Source organism: Melanostigma gelatinosum (genome assembly GCF_949748355.1).
Source record: "Melanostigma gelatinosum genome assembly, chromosome: 18".
Lineage (NCBI taxonomy): Eukaryota > Metazoa > Chordata > Actinopteri > Perciformes > Zoarcidae > Melanostigma > Melanostigma gelatinosum.
This window is the reverse complement of record NC_136651.1, coordinates 6,535,272-6,551,434: the sequence shown is the minus strand read 5'-3', so window position 1 is coordinate 6,551,434 and position 16,163 is coordinate 6,535,272. Positions and strand designations below refer to the sequence as shown.

The window sequence follows — 16,163 nt, the reverse complement described above, 5'->3', positions numbered from 1 at the left end:
CCTATGTCTGTGAAAGCTGATGACAGTAAGGGATTAGTTGTTGTTTTTTCTTCTTTACCTTGGCAGCAAGCAAGAGTAAATCCAGATGTGGATGCTTTATGCAACTGAGGGACTGTGAATGTTCTCTGCTACTCCAAGTGAAGATTCAGGAAATGTTTCATGGAACTAGAGATGAGAGAAAGTTGGGGAAGGGGGGTTTGGTTTTATCATTTTGAAATAATACACATAAAAGTGAAGGAGATGACATAAAATGATTGTAAATAATGAACGATGTTAACTTTGTTTTTCTTTATCTGCACCACATCATACCATTACCCTCCTTTCCTCTTCCGACTACCCCTCCAGAGGCAACAGACCAGGGGGTTGGTGGAAGTGGGCGGCGTGAGCTGAAGTCGGTTCCCTTCATCAGCTACCTGTCGGCACTGCAGAAGAGCCAGCTGTTGTCTAACGACATGGTGAATGGCGTGGAGATCCGCTGCGAGGAGAAGGGCAGCTGTCCAGCTGGCTGCCACCTGTGCCATCACCAGGCTATGATGGGAGGAGTGTCAGGAAGAGGCCGCACTGGTAACAGCAGGAATGGAGAGCAACCTTCCCCCATCCCTGTGCTATTGGAAGTCAGCCGCGTGGTGCCCCTCTACAGCCTGGTCCAAGACAACGTCACCAAAGAGGTGAGAAATCAGCATGGGGGTAGACTGTGTGTGTGTGTGTGTGTGTGTGTGTGTGTGTTTGCTTGTTTGCATGCGGATTTGTTTGTAGAAGGGGAGGGAGAGGCTGGGAGAGTGACCATAAAACTAGAAAGAGCATTAAGTCAAACGATCTGAAGCGTCAACATATCTACTGGATGTGGAAGAAAACAAGCAAACATATTAAAAACATCCATATTCAGGTATTATTCATGATATGGATATAAACTGTGTCAATTTACTATTAGACCAATTACAATTGGTTGGGATGTGGTTATACGGGTACTTTCACTCCCGCAAACATACGTTTATGGCAAATGTAAGGCAAAGTAACATGTATATTATGCTGCCCTGTGACAAAAGGTATCATCTGTTCTGCAAGTGTAGGAAGCATATGTTAATTCCTTAGTATGTTTTTTCTAATACACAATCTCATGGTGGTGTAATCCTTTCGGACTGCACAGATCCATTGTCCTCTGAAGCGGTTTAACTGAGGCAGTTGTAACAAATCGCCTCTAGGTGGCATTAGTTGGTTAAAATTGAGCACTGTAATACGGAGGGCATAAAAAGATTACATCATGGTTTTCTCCTTTTGTGGGGAAGTCAATATGTGATATATATATATATATATATATAGGATACCAGTGGCAGGATATCAGCCTCATGGCCATGCTGTGTTTGTGATTCACCCTGTATGAAAAGTCGTTGGATCTTTGTGCAATGAAATTGAATCATAAGAGAAGTCTTTTCCATAAGGTAATTTAGGAGGGGGCCCTGGCTTCACTTGACGTTTAATTTACCACATTTTGCTCCTTTTGGGTTTCCTCTTGACGTGACATCCGGTATGTCAGAACATAACTGTTTGCAGGTGACTCGCACCCAAAACACACGCATGCACACGCCATAGAGAGCAGACTGGTTCACGCTCCCCCAATCAAGAATCTAATTACCTTACCTTCAGAAATTACCAGGCAGCAACGTCGTTGTGCATATATATGCATACATATGCATATATATACAATCAGAGGCAACACACACATACACACAGCAAAAGCCCCCTGTACGTGCCGCCCATGACAAGCACCGCAGCCCCAAAGAAAAGAAGGCACAATCAATATCAGACGATCCCTAATGGGCCTCATCAATAGCTACACGTGAGGAAGAGCAAAATGTCTCTTTTCTATCTCTTCCAAACACCTCGCTATCCATCCTTCTTTCTCCCCATCCCCAACACGTGGTCTTCTGGGGATGTAGAGAGTGAGATGTATGAGGAGGAGGAGAAGGGCTAGACTGCAGTGGATCGCTCTGGCAAGCCCTTCTGTGCTAGATTGAGGCAGGTATATTAGCTCCTTATTGATGTCATCGACCTCTGGGGAGGGAGGGGAGTCCATCACTCTGCTCCTCTTTTCCTCCCTTTCTTTTCTCCTCTTGGCGGCAACTGCTGCTGCTAGTCTGAAAGGCAAATAGCTGTATTGCATTAGAGACGAACGACAAAACAACCTGCCCCTCCACACACACACACAACTGGTCTGTCTGTCTGTCTGTCTCTGTCTCTGTGTGTGTCTCTCTCGCTCTCTCTGTCTCTCTCTCTCTGTCTCTGTCTCTCTCTGTCTCTCTCTCTCTCTCTCTCTGTCTCTCTCTGTCTGTCTCTCTCTCTCTGTCTCTCTCTCTCTCTCTCTCTCTCTCTCTCTGTACTTCAGATCTTTCTACTTGACTGGGTCTATCTGGGAAGACAGCTGCCATGTTGAAAAAGCTTTCTGAGACATGTTTTTATAGATACAGTATATATATATACCTTTTTTTCACCCCCTGAGTCCATCAAAATACAGGCTTAGTTGTCTATCTTATGATTCAATGTACCCAATACCGGGTTTACATGGACCTGTCACTCTTCTTTGTCCCCCTTCCTCCCTCCTTTCTCTCCTACCTGCATCTTTCAGTGGCCGCTCCCTGACTGTTTGACAGGACATGTCATGTCCCTTTCACATCAATCTCCTCATTATTAAGCCAGAGGGGGATTTTGTTTCATTGAAAAAAAACACAACTCGAAAGAAACAGAATCATACTGTAGAGATAGCTTGCTTCTTGTGGCTTTGTCAAATAGGAAAATATGGAATAAAGTATTTCTTTGTACATGTGCCCAATACTGACATTATTATTTGAGGAAAGTAACACTGGGATACCTGGGATACAGGTTGTATTGCTGTCGGAGGAAAGTATTTCCTAAAAGGTTAAAGGCTTGGTTTACTCAAATAGAGAAAATCTATCCATGCTGGTAGTTTTATTTTGATATGTCTAGATTATATGTCCATCCCTGATATATGTGCCTCTATGGAGATGGTAGCACTGAAACGTGACATTTGCAAAATCTAAAACAGACAATGCCCCTTCTGGATTATCCACAGGCCTCACTGTCCAACAGTTGCTATAGGTTTCTTCGGTAGGAAGACATGAAAACGTCTTACAGTGAAGGCTGTGGATTCTGCAGAGTATATGAGGACACTATTTTTCTGATATTTTAAGCTTTTTAAGTGTGATGTTTGTGTTTTTGTTCCGTTATAACCACATATAAAAAACGCCTTCCCCACCATTGTATATTTATGTATTGCATTTTTATCCTAAAATCATACCAAATAAATGCAAACATATCGGCATGGCTAAATAATGGGGACATGTGAGATTTATTTTGCCTTTTACATTTGTAGACACTTGATCTGTAAAAAACAAACTGATTATACTTTTCATTTGGAAGGAAAGGTTTGAGGTTTATTCCTTCATTGTCTTGGTATTGAATACCTCTCAAGTTCCTTGGGCTTGACTTGCTTTAAACCTGGTCTTGGAATTGTCTTGGACTCGACTAAGGTGGTCTTGCTTACAGGCATGGGATGTGCACGCAAATACACTGACGCACACAGACACTGCCCTGTTTAAGTGCCAGAGAAAAATACCTCAGTGGATAAATAAATAAGCTAACGCCTGGGGAGCTTGCCAGTGGTCCTATGTCCTGTGATGCTGTGACTGAATTATGGCAAACCTTTTGAACAAATTGGTTGTGAGTCTAATGGGTCAGAATGCTTTATATCTTGCAGAGTGGCCGCTGTCATGCTCTCACTGTAACGCACCACTGCAGCCCCTCGCAGGGTTGTGTCTAGAACATTCTCAGTGGGGGCAGGATCGGGCACAGAAGTAAAATAGCAATAACATATTTTCACCAAAATGAAAGCAAGTAGCATTATACAGAAAAAGAGGTTAGGTATGTTGTTAACGGGTGATCCAGAAGGTCTCCTAATCGAATGCACACAAAAAAAATGCAAGTTTTGATCCCAAGAACATCACTTCAGTACCAAGGAGAGCGCACGCTCAAACAGATAATAAACAGGTTCTTATAAACTCTCTATGGCCACTACATACTACACTGGATTGCCAGAAAAAGCCACCTGACGATGAAGGCAGCATTGATAATTATTTGATGAATAAAGAGGTGAATGTCCAGCAGACTTACTCCTTTTGTTTGTTTACACTGACATTACATTTTCATACTCCCCTTCTCTGTTGTCTTTTTCATTATCGTTGTCTTAGATTGTTATTTTGAAACACACAACAAGAGAACACGCTAACAAACAAGTCATTTTTCTTTGCTGGAATGGTTAGCTGGAATTAGCTTAGACCATCCCCGGACATCGTTGGCTCTCCGAAAAGCAATACCTGCTGTTTCAGGGTCCGCCAGTGACATGGCGATCCCCTCTCAACCTCTGGGTGAACCAACCCGCCAGCCGCCCCCAGTGTCCAATTTCCTGGAAGTACTACTTCTGATAAGCTTCCTTGAAGCAGCCCATTGGTTCCATTGTTAACACCATTAGCCCTGAATGATTGGAAATGCTACATAAACAAATTCACGTGTGCGCACGCTCACACACACACACACGCACACGCACACTTAGGTCACCAATGATGGTGTCCTGTGTGTGCTGACTTAGACTCTTTACCACCACTGGTGATCATCTTATAAATCAATACTGTGGGCCAGCTGGCCAATGTTTTCATGTATTAGCCTCTGCAAATGGACAGTGATATGGTCAGCTTAGACTAGACAAACAGACTAATACATTAAAGAGGTCACAATGGCCTTCCTTGCCTTCTTGTAAGTCACGACAGGCTTCTACGAAAGTGAAAGGTCCAAATAGTGTTTTGGTGCCAGTGAGTCTGCTGGGTTTCGATGATGTCAAGGCTTGGAATTTGTGGCCGGAGTTGTTGCTGACGCTCAGCAGCCTTGCTGTTCTGATCCTGTCCTCTGTTGGCAGGGGGTGATTACATTTCAGCTCAATTTGTTCAGTGTCGATAAGGTCAATGGAGATGAATTGTGGCATATTTGTGAAATGGTAGAACCATGTGTTGTTGTAGTCATCGGGGGACTGCCGGTTCCTGAAAGAAAATCTGTTATAGCTGCTCAAAAACATTACACTGTTACAGTCAGATAGGACCATCTTTATCAAAATACTCAAGCATAATGTATAAGGTTTGTTTATTACCCCTACCTGGCCAGCACATAATGTATAAGGATATTTAGTGTTCTTGGAAATGCAGGAAATATGGTTAATCAATAGAGTGTAAGGTATCCTCCCCTTTTCAGCTGTGACTCATCTCTGCATTGAACACACTCTCTCCTGGGCCTTTCAATGTGTCTGTTCATCTCACAAAAGGATTTTCCTTACTAACGCAAGCAAGATATATGGTCTTCACTGACACACGCTTGACATATCATCACTTTATATGTATTAGCAGTCCTTTTTTCTCTGCTTTACCTCCTATGTCCCCCCCTAACCCTAACCCTAACCCTAACCCCCCCCCCCCCCCCCCCCCCCACCCCACCCCATTCTCTAAACCACAATTAGATTCCCTGTTTACCCAGTGGAGACTGGCTTGCATTACTCTTCAAACATAAACACGGCAGTAATCGCTTTGTCTATTTTTCACATGTGCAGCCATGCAATCAAGTGCGCAGACCCATATGGGGTTTTCCTAGGAATCTGGTGGTGGTATACGCATGGCGGTCCTGTGGTCTTTCTGTCTTTTGCCCCTAGCAGCGGAGGTCATTTCTCATATTTGTCTAGTCTGTCTGCGTGCACAGACCTTGAGTCCAGGTTTTTCTTGTTGCCTTTGTCTGTGGCCTGCTTCCCATTGACATGAGGTGGGAAGACCCCTGCTGCTGTTGTTTTCTGGCTGCAGTTAGCCACATGGGTTAAGGCAAGGGGGGAGAAATGTAATTACCTTTTCCCCTTTTTTTGTTTTCCGGGGGGTTATTATATGGCCATGGATTACAGTGCTTGCCTACTCCCTGTAATAACTGCTCATTCAGCACGCTCATTTAGAGGGGCTTCTGTTGGAGGATAAATAATAGGAAAGCCTTCACTGCTAAAGGATCCTGATCCTGTCCAACAGTAAGGTGGGGAATGCTGGGAGTCTCCCTTTTCCACACCTTCGTTCCCTTGTTGATTTTGTTGATTTTTTGCTGTCCTTTTTCCTTCGGTCTCTCCAGCCTCTTTATCTTAATCTGCTGCTCATTAAGGTCACTTTCACCCTCAAGATCCTTTGCTTTTGAGTGAAAGCTAGTGGTATTGGAAGAAGTCAGTTCCCATGAAAGACTGTTGAGTCTCCTTTACAGCTAACAATGCAGTGAAATGCTAACATCAGCTTCTGAGTGCATACCCTGACTCTTTTTTTGGTCAAGCTGTCTGCCTTTCTGGTTCGAACTATAACCATCTCAAATGTCACCATCACTAATCAACACGCTGCATGAATCCGTCTGTTTTTGTGCATGTTTGCATGTCCCCACGTGTACACACTGCGTGTTCGCAGTTGTCTTACAGATGTGTGTGTTCTCATCGGTTCCTTTGCTTTTGGATAAGTGAATGTCATGGTGTATTGGAACAAAGGAGTTGCTTTTCTCATCTTGTCATCAAGTTGTCTTCACGAGGCAGCACTGGCAACCAGTTAGAGCACATAACTAACTGAGCTTGACTGAGCTTCTGCCTTTTGATTTTTCGTTCTCCCGTTAATGAAGCAGCACAAGGAGATGCTAGGAGATGATGTCATCTCCTAACACCCCCCCCCCCCTCCCATCCCCTTCACAGACAGACCGACATCGACACTGACACTGACAGATCCACACAGAAACATACGAATGGCACAGCTTTCACACCTCCATCATAAAAGTCACAGTTACTCTATGATATCATAGTGTATGTAAGCTTGTCGATGTTAGTGAGATGTTCCTGCCTTACGGTAATTGGGAATGAAAAGGTCACTCTGTGTGTGGGTGTGTGCATGTCTATCTTTGTGAGACCTTTCTTTAGTTTTAGACAATCAGAGAGAGGGCATTTTTGCAAAGTGAGGACATTTTGGACAGTCCTCACTTCATCGTGATAAGACTGAGGTTTGATATGTTAATGTTTAATTTAGGAGATGGGGAAAAGAAAATGAATATAGTCAATGGAGAGTCATCATATGGACATAAATACAAGGGTGTGTGTGTGTGTGTGTGCGTGTGCGTGTGCGTGTGCGTGTGTGCTGGGATATATGAGGGCAGTGGTGGGGAGGGTGGTTTGGATGGGAGATGGGGGTTGGGTAAGCATAGATGGATGGGGAGCTTATGTTTCAAGAGATAATTGCATTTCTTTCACCTGTTACCCTTTACAGGCCTTCAAGAGCGCCACAATGAGCTCATACTGGTGTGCTGGAAAGGGCGATGTCATTGATAACTGGTGTCGCTGTGACCTGAGTGCCTTCAGCAAAGATGGCCTGCCTATCTGCAGTCCCGTCAGGCAGCCAATGTAAGTGTGAGGTGACGCAATGACACCTAGGAATTCATGCACAAGAGAGATTTCACGGATGCATGCACTGATGCACTGCAGGCACCCTCACATATACACATGGACATACCTGTCTCCACTGACTCCTGGGGCACTTGAGAAAGTTGTAGACATGAGCACAGTCCCCAAAGTTATAATAGATGTCAGTCGGCCCTTACACTTCTCTGAAAAGAACATGCTCTCATTCAAGGTGTCCTAATAATTCTCTTGAGTCACCCACCCAAGCCATTGTTGCCCTGAGCACTTTGAAGGAGAAACAGGACGTTGAAAGGGCAATCATTTAGATGATAAGATTACAATGAAAGCCAATCAAGAATGAAAAGAAAATATTCCTATTAGTATATTACTTTCAAACGTGAATGAGGTCCAACATCTATTGACACCACTTTAGAATAATAATAAAAGCTCAACATCGATAAAATGTAGTGTATAGCTGCAAGAGAGGATTCTGGTCCATCACCTCATGGCATTTGCAATTAATGTGATTTTTAAATTTTTTTCACAAAGCTCCTCCACACATTGTCAACTGTAACCAAATGTTAAACCGAATCATTTTAAATATATGTCGAAGGAAAATTTCCTCTGAATTCATCAGAAAACTCTTTGTGACTTTTCAAATTGTATTGGACCAAATCGATCATATTTTAACAATGCAAATAGTCATTTCGGGGTGTCTATTGCTTTTTTAAAATGTTTTTGTTTTGATTGTGCAAGGGAAAGTGTCTTTGGGCAGTGCAGATCTGTATCTTGCAATACCAACTGTGGCCACAATGTCAAAAATATCCTCCCACTTCAACACTGTTCACTGTTACAATACATACTGTTTCCACGAACATTGAACCTCAGCTTCTAAGCTAATAGATAAAACTGGAATTTTGAACATCTACAATTTTCCAAACATTGGAACAATTGTCTGTTGATAAACTCCAGAACGTGCTGTTATATTGACCTTGTGGGGAGATTGGTCTTAACTCTTTAGCAATACTTTACCAAAAACATGTTGCACAAGTATTGCACAAGTAGTTTTAGACGCTATTACGTTGGTTTTGGTATTGATTTGTTTGTGGATTGGGGTTGTGGTTGTGGAATTGGAGAGGTACAGGGCAAGGTGCCACAACCAAAGTTTTGGTCATACTTTCCCTGTGCCCATGACTGCTGGCACGAAAGGGTCAATCAAGAGTTGCTGCAGCAGCCAAATCTGCTATTCTGGCCAGTGCCAGAGTGTAAGAACACGCAGTACTTATTGTTATTGTCTGTGAGGATAAGGTGCATGCTTTTAATGAAAGAGGGATAACCTTCCTCTCTCAGCCATCGTCACAGACACAGCTGGAGGGCAGGCAAAAACGATAATATAGTTATTTGATCTCTTTTTAGGGATTAAAGAGGGAAAACTGCACAGGAAACACTTATGGAGAACAGGTGGCATCGGAATGCTGTTTTTTTGCCATCCTGTTGTCCAATGAAATACTGTATAGGCAGAGGTGTGACAGTCTGTACGCGAATACAACAATGACCACATGGGATTCTTACTTATCCATTTTAGGTTTATGCCCATATTTAAGGTATTACACACACACAGTATCATTTGAAATTCCAGATGAGGGCAATAAACTGTTGTCTTAACCTTGTCCTTTCTATGTTGCTCCACTAGTGTACGCCTAGCCCCTTACCTGGAGCCCTCAAGCACAATGGTGGCCCTGGAGTGGATGGATGTGGAGGCTGTGATTGGCTGCAAAGTTTCTGACTACGTCATCCAGCATAAACGAGTTGAGGATCCCTCGGAGGCAGAGGTCTACACAGGTAGGAAAACTCAATTCCAAGCTTAAGTCAGATACTTGTTGTAAATGTGTGATTCAAACACTGATATGACGTGAGCTTGTCTGTTTGCTTGATTGATTGATTGGGTGGTTGGTTAGTTGATTGATTGGTTGATTGGTGGTTTGATTGATTTTTTTTTCATGGATTTTTATCAGACAAAGAAACTAAAATGTGTTAATGTGAAAACACTTATTTCTAACATGGTCCCAATATGTTAGAAGACAAAGAGATACAACGAAGCACAAGGCATTCAACAAAACAAGTCCTGAAATCCAAAAACATGCCACCACAATTTATGAGAAATACAAAATAATTCCCACAGTTAAATTAACATTTTGTAAAATTTCAGGATAAAATAGTTAGTCTATTCCAAAGAAAAGCCCGAACCTAACTGCTATTAAACCCTCTCATATTTAAAGACTATAATCTGTAGCCAAAGGCTGCCCCACGCCATTGCACCAGTGCAAATAAAATTAACTTCTGGCAACATTATTCACTCAATGTACTTAACATGTATGCACAATGGCCCATTTGTATCTTGGAACACAAATGTTAAGGACCATACCCATTAATAATACATTGTTATTCACCAAACAGTTTATAAAGACATGTTTTTTTACTGTGTTTGGAATATTCTTTTCCATGCCAAAACCATGCACACTCTCACCCATTCAAACGTACAAATCACACATACACATACAAGTACTAAGGAAGAGAATCATTTCTGTGTGGGGAGTCTCTTCTTCCGTGTCCATTCGGGTTTCCCTCCACTGTTCACAGATGTGGAAAAGGCTCTAAATTGTCTAATTGTATCAGACCATGTGATAGCCATGGGACTAGCTCAATTTTTCTCAAGATTCTACTGCATCTTTTTACTGCAAATAGACGGAATATCACGTCGTACACAGTGTTCAAATAAATAGTATCAGAGTATCTGCTAAGCAGTTACAGAAGTTAAGATAAGTTATTTAAGTTACAATTGGAGGAAATGAGGGTAAAGTTTTGGTCTGGATAGAGAACAGAAGGAAGAGCTTAGACTGAAGATGGGAGAAGATGACGTAAGGCAATTTATCAAGCGCCATAAATGGTGCTGACCATTGTGCTGGAGGGCTAGGGAAGTGGTCATGGTTGCGAAAAGGTGATGGGGTGAGTCAGCGGCTTTAGTCATTGGGAAGTATGGACAGGACATCGATCACCCCTGGGAGGAGTGCTGATGAAGAGTGGGCACCAGCGAGCGGGGAGAGGGTACAGACAGCTAGAAACAGGCATGCTGGCAGAGGTGAGGTAGGAAGGGGCAGATGGTGTTGGTGACTCACTCTGCTATGTGCCAGTCACCACTATAAATCATGTCATAACAGACAGTATAATACTGATTAGAAGTTAATGTATTTGCCATTTGTCTTTTTTGCTCCCCTTTATGTCGGTCACTGTTTATCTGTAACTGTGAGTCATGTTTTTCTCGTTTACTCACAACTTATTTTAAGTATCTGGACAAAGAACGTTGGTGAGTGAAAAAAGCGAACTTAGTTAAGTGCATTGATATGTGTGTGTTCAGTTTAGGACCCCCTTATAGAGGAGTAGGTCATGTTAATTGACAGGAAACTCTGGCAGACCATGATTCCACTTCAGTGGAAACATGTATTATGAACTGTTAGGGCATGCATCTGGATAGCTCTCACTTCCAATGCAAATACCAAAAACTGACTCTACTCAACCCCCTCAAAACCCTCATTGTTTTCCAAATGGCGGGGGGGGGGGGGGGGGGGGTCACGATTGCTGATACAAACTTGGAAGGTATTACAAGCATACAGGGATCGATTTATGAAATAATATGGGCCTCTTAAAATGATGAGATCTTGTTCTCTGGACTCAGCAAATAAAAGCCGTAGTGTCATTTACTGACAATTACTCTGACTTATTTTGAAATGATTGGATTTGTACCCACCTCCTGGCTTCTTACGTCAGGGCCATCTTTGACGCACTTTGTAGGGAAATGTAAGTCTGTATAATAAAGCCATAAGCTGAGATAAATAAAAAGTCCAGTGTGCCCTGCTCACCTTGTGGATACAAAGTAACAAAATAATGTAATGCTTTCAAGCTTAGTCATTCCTCCATGCTTTTTTTTCTCAACAGTGTTCCTCTTGACTTTAACACACACACACACACACACATATTCCCTGTTGGAGCTGCCAGTGAAACCGGTATTCTACCGTTGGCTACTGAGCAGCTCTAATGGAGCAGTTTCGGGATGAATACTTTGCTCGAGGGCATCTTGGTGGTTTATGTGTTTCTTCTTCATTTTCCCTGTTCATATTTTCCAAGACTGTGTGATGACTTGAACCAGTGAGTTTGCAGCCAAGCCTTCCTCTCCAAGATCTAAGGGTGGGAACAAACAAAAGGATTATCCAGCTGATTTACAGTAAACTGTAATGGACAATCATAGGACAAAATCCTGATCCAAAGCTTGGTCAGGACTATTTGGCAATATAGATCATTCCGATTTTATTTTTAAGAGAGAATATTATGTAAAAAACAAGATGTTTTGCAATTGGATATGTTATTAAGTGAGGCACAAAGATCGTACACTTCATCGTTTTTATATGGTCAAATTGCACCATTTAAACAACCCATTCTGAACTCCCTCAGTTTGAAGACAAGGGATTGAGCAGTGCCATCAGTACCCACAGCTTATCACAGTAGAATGTTTTGAATACAGTACGAACCAACTCGTTCTCAGTCCCAAGTCATCAAATGCTACCAGTTGGTTAGTGCCCCTCGCCGTCTGATACAGACACGAAAGGGTGCCTTGGAGTAACTTGACTAACTCCAATGTAAACCGATCCATGTCTTATTTTGTCAGTCAACACAACTGATGTATACTAAGAGGGGAAAGTAGGGCAGTTAGGAGGGTTGGATGGGTCAAACAAACATTAACTTTCACCCAGGAGGCCGCTGTTAATGTCCGCGTGAAACCAACCAACCAACTTATTTTACTTAACTTCCAAACTTTACGAATGCAAGACACCATGCATGTAACAAGCGTAAACTGACACACCGTCCCTGACACATCCAAACCTGACCCTAGAGGGGCACCTAGAGCATCTGAAGAGTAGGGTAAGTCTAGGTAGTCTAGCCAAGAAAGAAAGAAGATTTGCAAAAATAACAGAGTTACCTAAATATGAAAAGGAAGAAATTTGGGCATTCCAGGTCAAAGAGAGATGCCTGGGCTATAATCTGTCCTGGGGTAAAAACGTACAAAGGACAGAGACATGGACAGTACAATTGAAATCAGAAGTTAGATGAGACACAGGTCAACATTGTGTGGTGGAGAGATGGGAGTAAGGGCAGCAACTGCTTCCAGCGGATGGGATTCAACCCACGCCAGCATACGCAGAAGCTGAGGCTCCATTTACAGCCATTGCTAAGTTGAACCAGCACTTTGGGCTGGTGTCTGAGAGAGAGGACAGACAAACAGACAGCCACACGCAGACACTCAGCCATGTTTGAGCATGAGTCACGCACTCAGAGCACACATTCAGCCATGTGTACACTCATACAGATGGTAGACAGAGAGTGAGTGTGGAGATGCAGACACTTGGATGCAGCTCTCAATGGGTTCCCAAAGTCACGTGTCTATGTCAGAGCTGTCTAGACTAGGATAGGAAATGATCCCTCCTGAGACAGATATTGTTAAAAGTAGTCATTTGACAATGAGACTAAATAGGTCTTGACTTTCCTGCATTGACGGTTTCCACAGTTTTGGCTTCTCTAATTAAAGAGGGAATGGATTCCAGAGATTAATCTCACTGAGAGAACACTGTGGGCTTTCTCCTTTGTTTCGTTTCAGGGCTAATTTAAAAAGGGGGTCATCAATGAAAGTTGTGTCCACATATTTTTCATTGGGGTACAGTATGGGCACATATATCATCAAAACGTCGAGATGAGTGGCACCAAAATGCCCAAGTTTAGCCATATAAACTATACCATATTAGTTTATGGTTGCATATGAGAATGTATCTTTGCTTACTCAATTGATGTCGACCCTAAAGACTCCCCAGCAACATCAACATTCATTCACAAATTGCATCACTTCTGTGGGTGTAAGTTGTATATTTCAAACAAATTCCCCCATCGTCACTCCCGTTATCACTGCAGATGAGGAATTACTTCACTTTGAATTTTTCCACAAGCTTGGAGACCGTTTCATCCACGTTAATAAGCTGCTTCAAATTATGTATGCCACCCTTTTGGCTCATGTTCTTCATCCGTACCAGCATCCTGCATGAATGGATGCAATCATAGGGTCCTTGAAAATCTTGACAATGAATGGTATCTTCTTCTAAGCTAATATCCATAAATGTAGCTAATGTGACTCCATCTTGCTTCATGTAAATTATAGAAATGATATTATGCTCATAACATAATATAGGACTTCACATTTTCTTGTCGTGGGCATCAGTGCTGAATGGAAAAGCCATGTCAAAGTTTGAGTGTGTTGTCTGGAGGTGCCTTAGGTGCTACAGATTTGACTTTAAACAGAAAGGACCAACATTATTATGCCCACGTAGAGTTGGACAGTTTGCACTTCCAGCTGTGTCTTCACCTTGATACCAGAAAATAAAGGACCTGAAAGTAAAAGCAGGGTACAAAACAAATTGAGATAATGACATGTAATATGTTCGGATCTCAATGCTCTTTTTTTCTTCTAGCATGGCTTTCCAACATCCCTCACATGACCTCTGAAAGCAGGCACCACAAGGTTCCATTTTTAATGTTTTACATCTTTTGCTGTGATCTCTCTACATTCCCTCTTTTAAAATGTATTTGACCCTCTTTTCACGTATCAGGCTTTTGACAGGTCGGGTCATTGTTTTTAGCATCACCCTGTTCCTCTCACATCTGTACAAACCATCAGGCCCCTGTCTCCAGTCCTCCTAGATCACCCCACATATCAGTGCTGTTTAGGGGGGAAAAAGTCATCTTTTCTTGGAGGCTTCTTGCTGGTCGCTCACAAATCTTCCCTCTGAGGTCAACAGTGGGTCAAGATAGACTTGCTGCTTTGATATGCAAGGAGAGCAGCCGAGGCCTTAGTTCATATATCTTGTTGTTGATATGGGCATGCTGCTTTACTGGCAGCCCAGGTCTGTTCCCAGATATGCATGGGAGAGAGAATCATGCAATACCTCTGATAATATGTGCTTTATTGGTAAAATGGATCAACCAACTGCAGCTTAACCTGACAAGAAACCTTGAGACCAACAAAATAATCGGTTTAAAGGTTTTACATGGCTATTTCAAGGCTGCCAGTGCTAAATATCAACAGGCCTCAGTATATTGTTAACTTATGTGAGACGACTCATGTCTTCTCGTAATACTCTGACATACACCAGGGTTGATCTTAGTGCTCACATGAGCAGTTAATCACAAGAGTTTGTCTGCTTGCTGGCACTTGAAGGAAAAAAGAAAATCCCATGTCAGGTCAGTTGCAGATACCTCCCCTTTCTGTCCTTCAATGAAAGTCCTTCCATTTCCACATAAGAAAGCCAGGGCTTGCTTTTCCAAGAATGCGAACAGAAATGTACCTGGTGAACTTTGTTACCTCCTGACAACCACTTGAACTCTATAACCCCCAGCTCATCCTGTCACCTACGTTATACCATAGAAGCTGTGAAGGTTATACATTTCTTAAATAACATTGAGAATGTAGGGCCCTGCTTACAGAAATGTTTTTTTTGATTGATGTTCTGACCATTGTCCTCCTGCATACAATCACTAATGTGAGACCCAAAAAAAGTATTATTAGCAATTTCTAAAATAAGACGTGCTGCTCGACTTGCAGAAAGATTAAAAAAAAATGAAGGTTCTGCTTTGACACTTTGGTTCTTTGAGTAAAAGTGTAATCCAATAAGATGTTTGAAATGAGTACTTGGAAAATACTAGGAAATAAAGGTAAGCTCTGCCATCATACAGAGACAACATCATAAGATAACTTGTTCTAATAAGTAAGAGCCCACTCTAAACCTTTTTTGATAAAAATGGAAATCAGGATGACGACGCTCATCCTGCCAACCACCCATTCTGGTCTCTGACGAGACTCGAGACTCATTTGTCAACGCAGTGGGCCCACAGGGAATCAGGTTTGAAGGAAGATTGTCCTGTTTGTGAGATACAATCACAAACTATTTTGCTTCGATAGGGGGTTCCCAAGAATTGTGTCACCACATCAGATAAACACCTGCTGTTTGCTCACAGAGCCTGTGTGCTCAACATAGCATGTCGGCATGCGCAGCGGGAAGTGAGTTGAGAACAGCCGCCGCATTACTGGAGGGTGTCTTATTCACAACGTCCATCCTGTCTTTGTCACGAGCAAGGATGAGGGTATTGCAGACACTGTGGTTAGTGCCAACATCCAGGTCCTGTGGGTTTGCACAGAAGAAGCCTGAACACGGCCAGTGCCAGATGTACAGATGGAGCAGACAGAGAGGGATCACCTGTTCCTACAAGGCCAGTAAGGCAAGAGAGGCACTAACTCACTGAGATGAAGCGGAGGTGAAAATGAGGTCATCCCTGATTGAAGTTAATTGTCTCAACAGGGTGTGTACAAGTGCTAAAAAAAAAAAGCGGATACAAAGGTGGGATTTAATGGCCATACACAGTCTCCAAACATGATAACTCATACCGATCGGCAAGCAAATTTAAATATCAATTTTGGAGATTTATGAAGCTTGTAGACCTTGTCAGTGGGCACTGACTGTGTAAAACTAAAATGAAAGAAAACCCTGATCATCAGTGG

The 16,163-nt window shown here is 42.5% G+C and overlaps 1 protein-coding gene across 1 annotated transcript in view; it reads left to right on the top strand.

Annotated features, from left to right (window-relative positions):
* astn2 (astrotactin 2) overlaps window positions 1-16,163 on the top strand; it is a gene marked incomplete at both ends in the record, with an annotated part of 218,560 nt that overhangs the window by 181,879 nt on the left and 20,518 nt on the right. Inside the window, 3 exons of the mRNA XM_079288873.1 lie at window positions 346-668; window positions 7,380-7,513; window positions 9,204-9,352. Coding sequence (XP_079144999.1) covers window positions 346-668; window positions 7,380-7,513; window positions 9,204-9,352 — 606 coding nt within the window. The remainder of the gene's footprint in view (window positions 1-345; window positions 669-7,379; window positions 7,514-9,203; window positions 9,353-16,163) is intronic.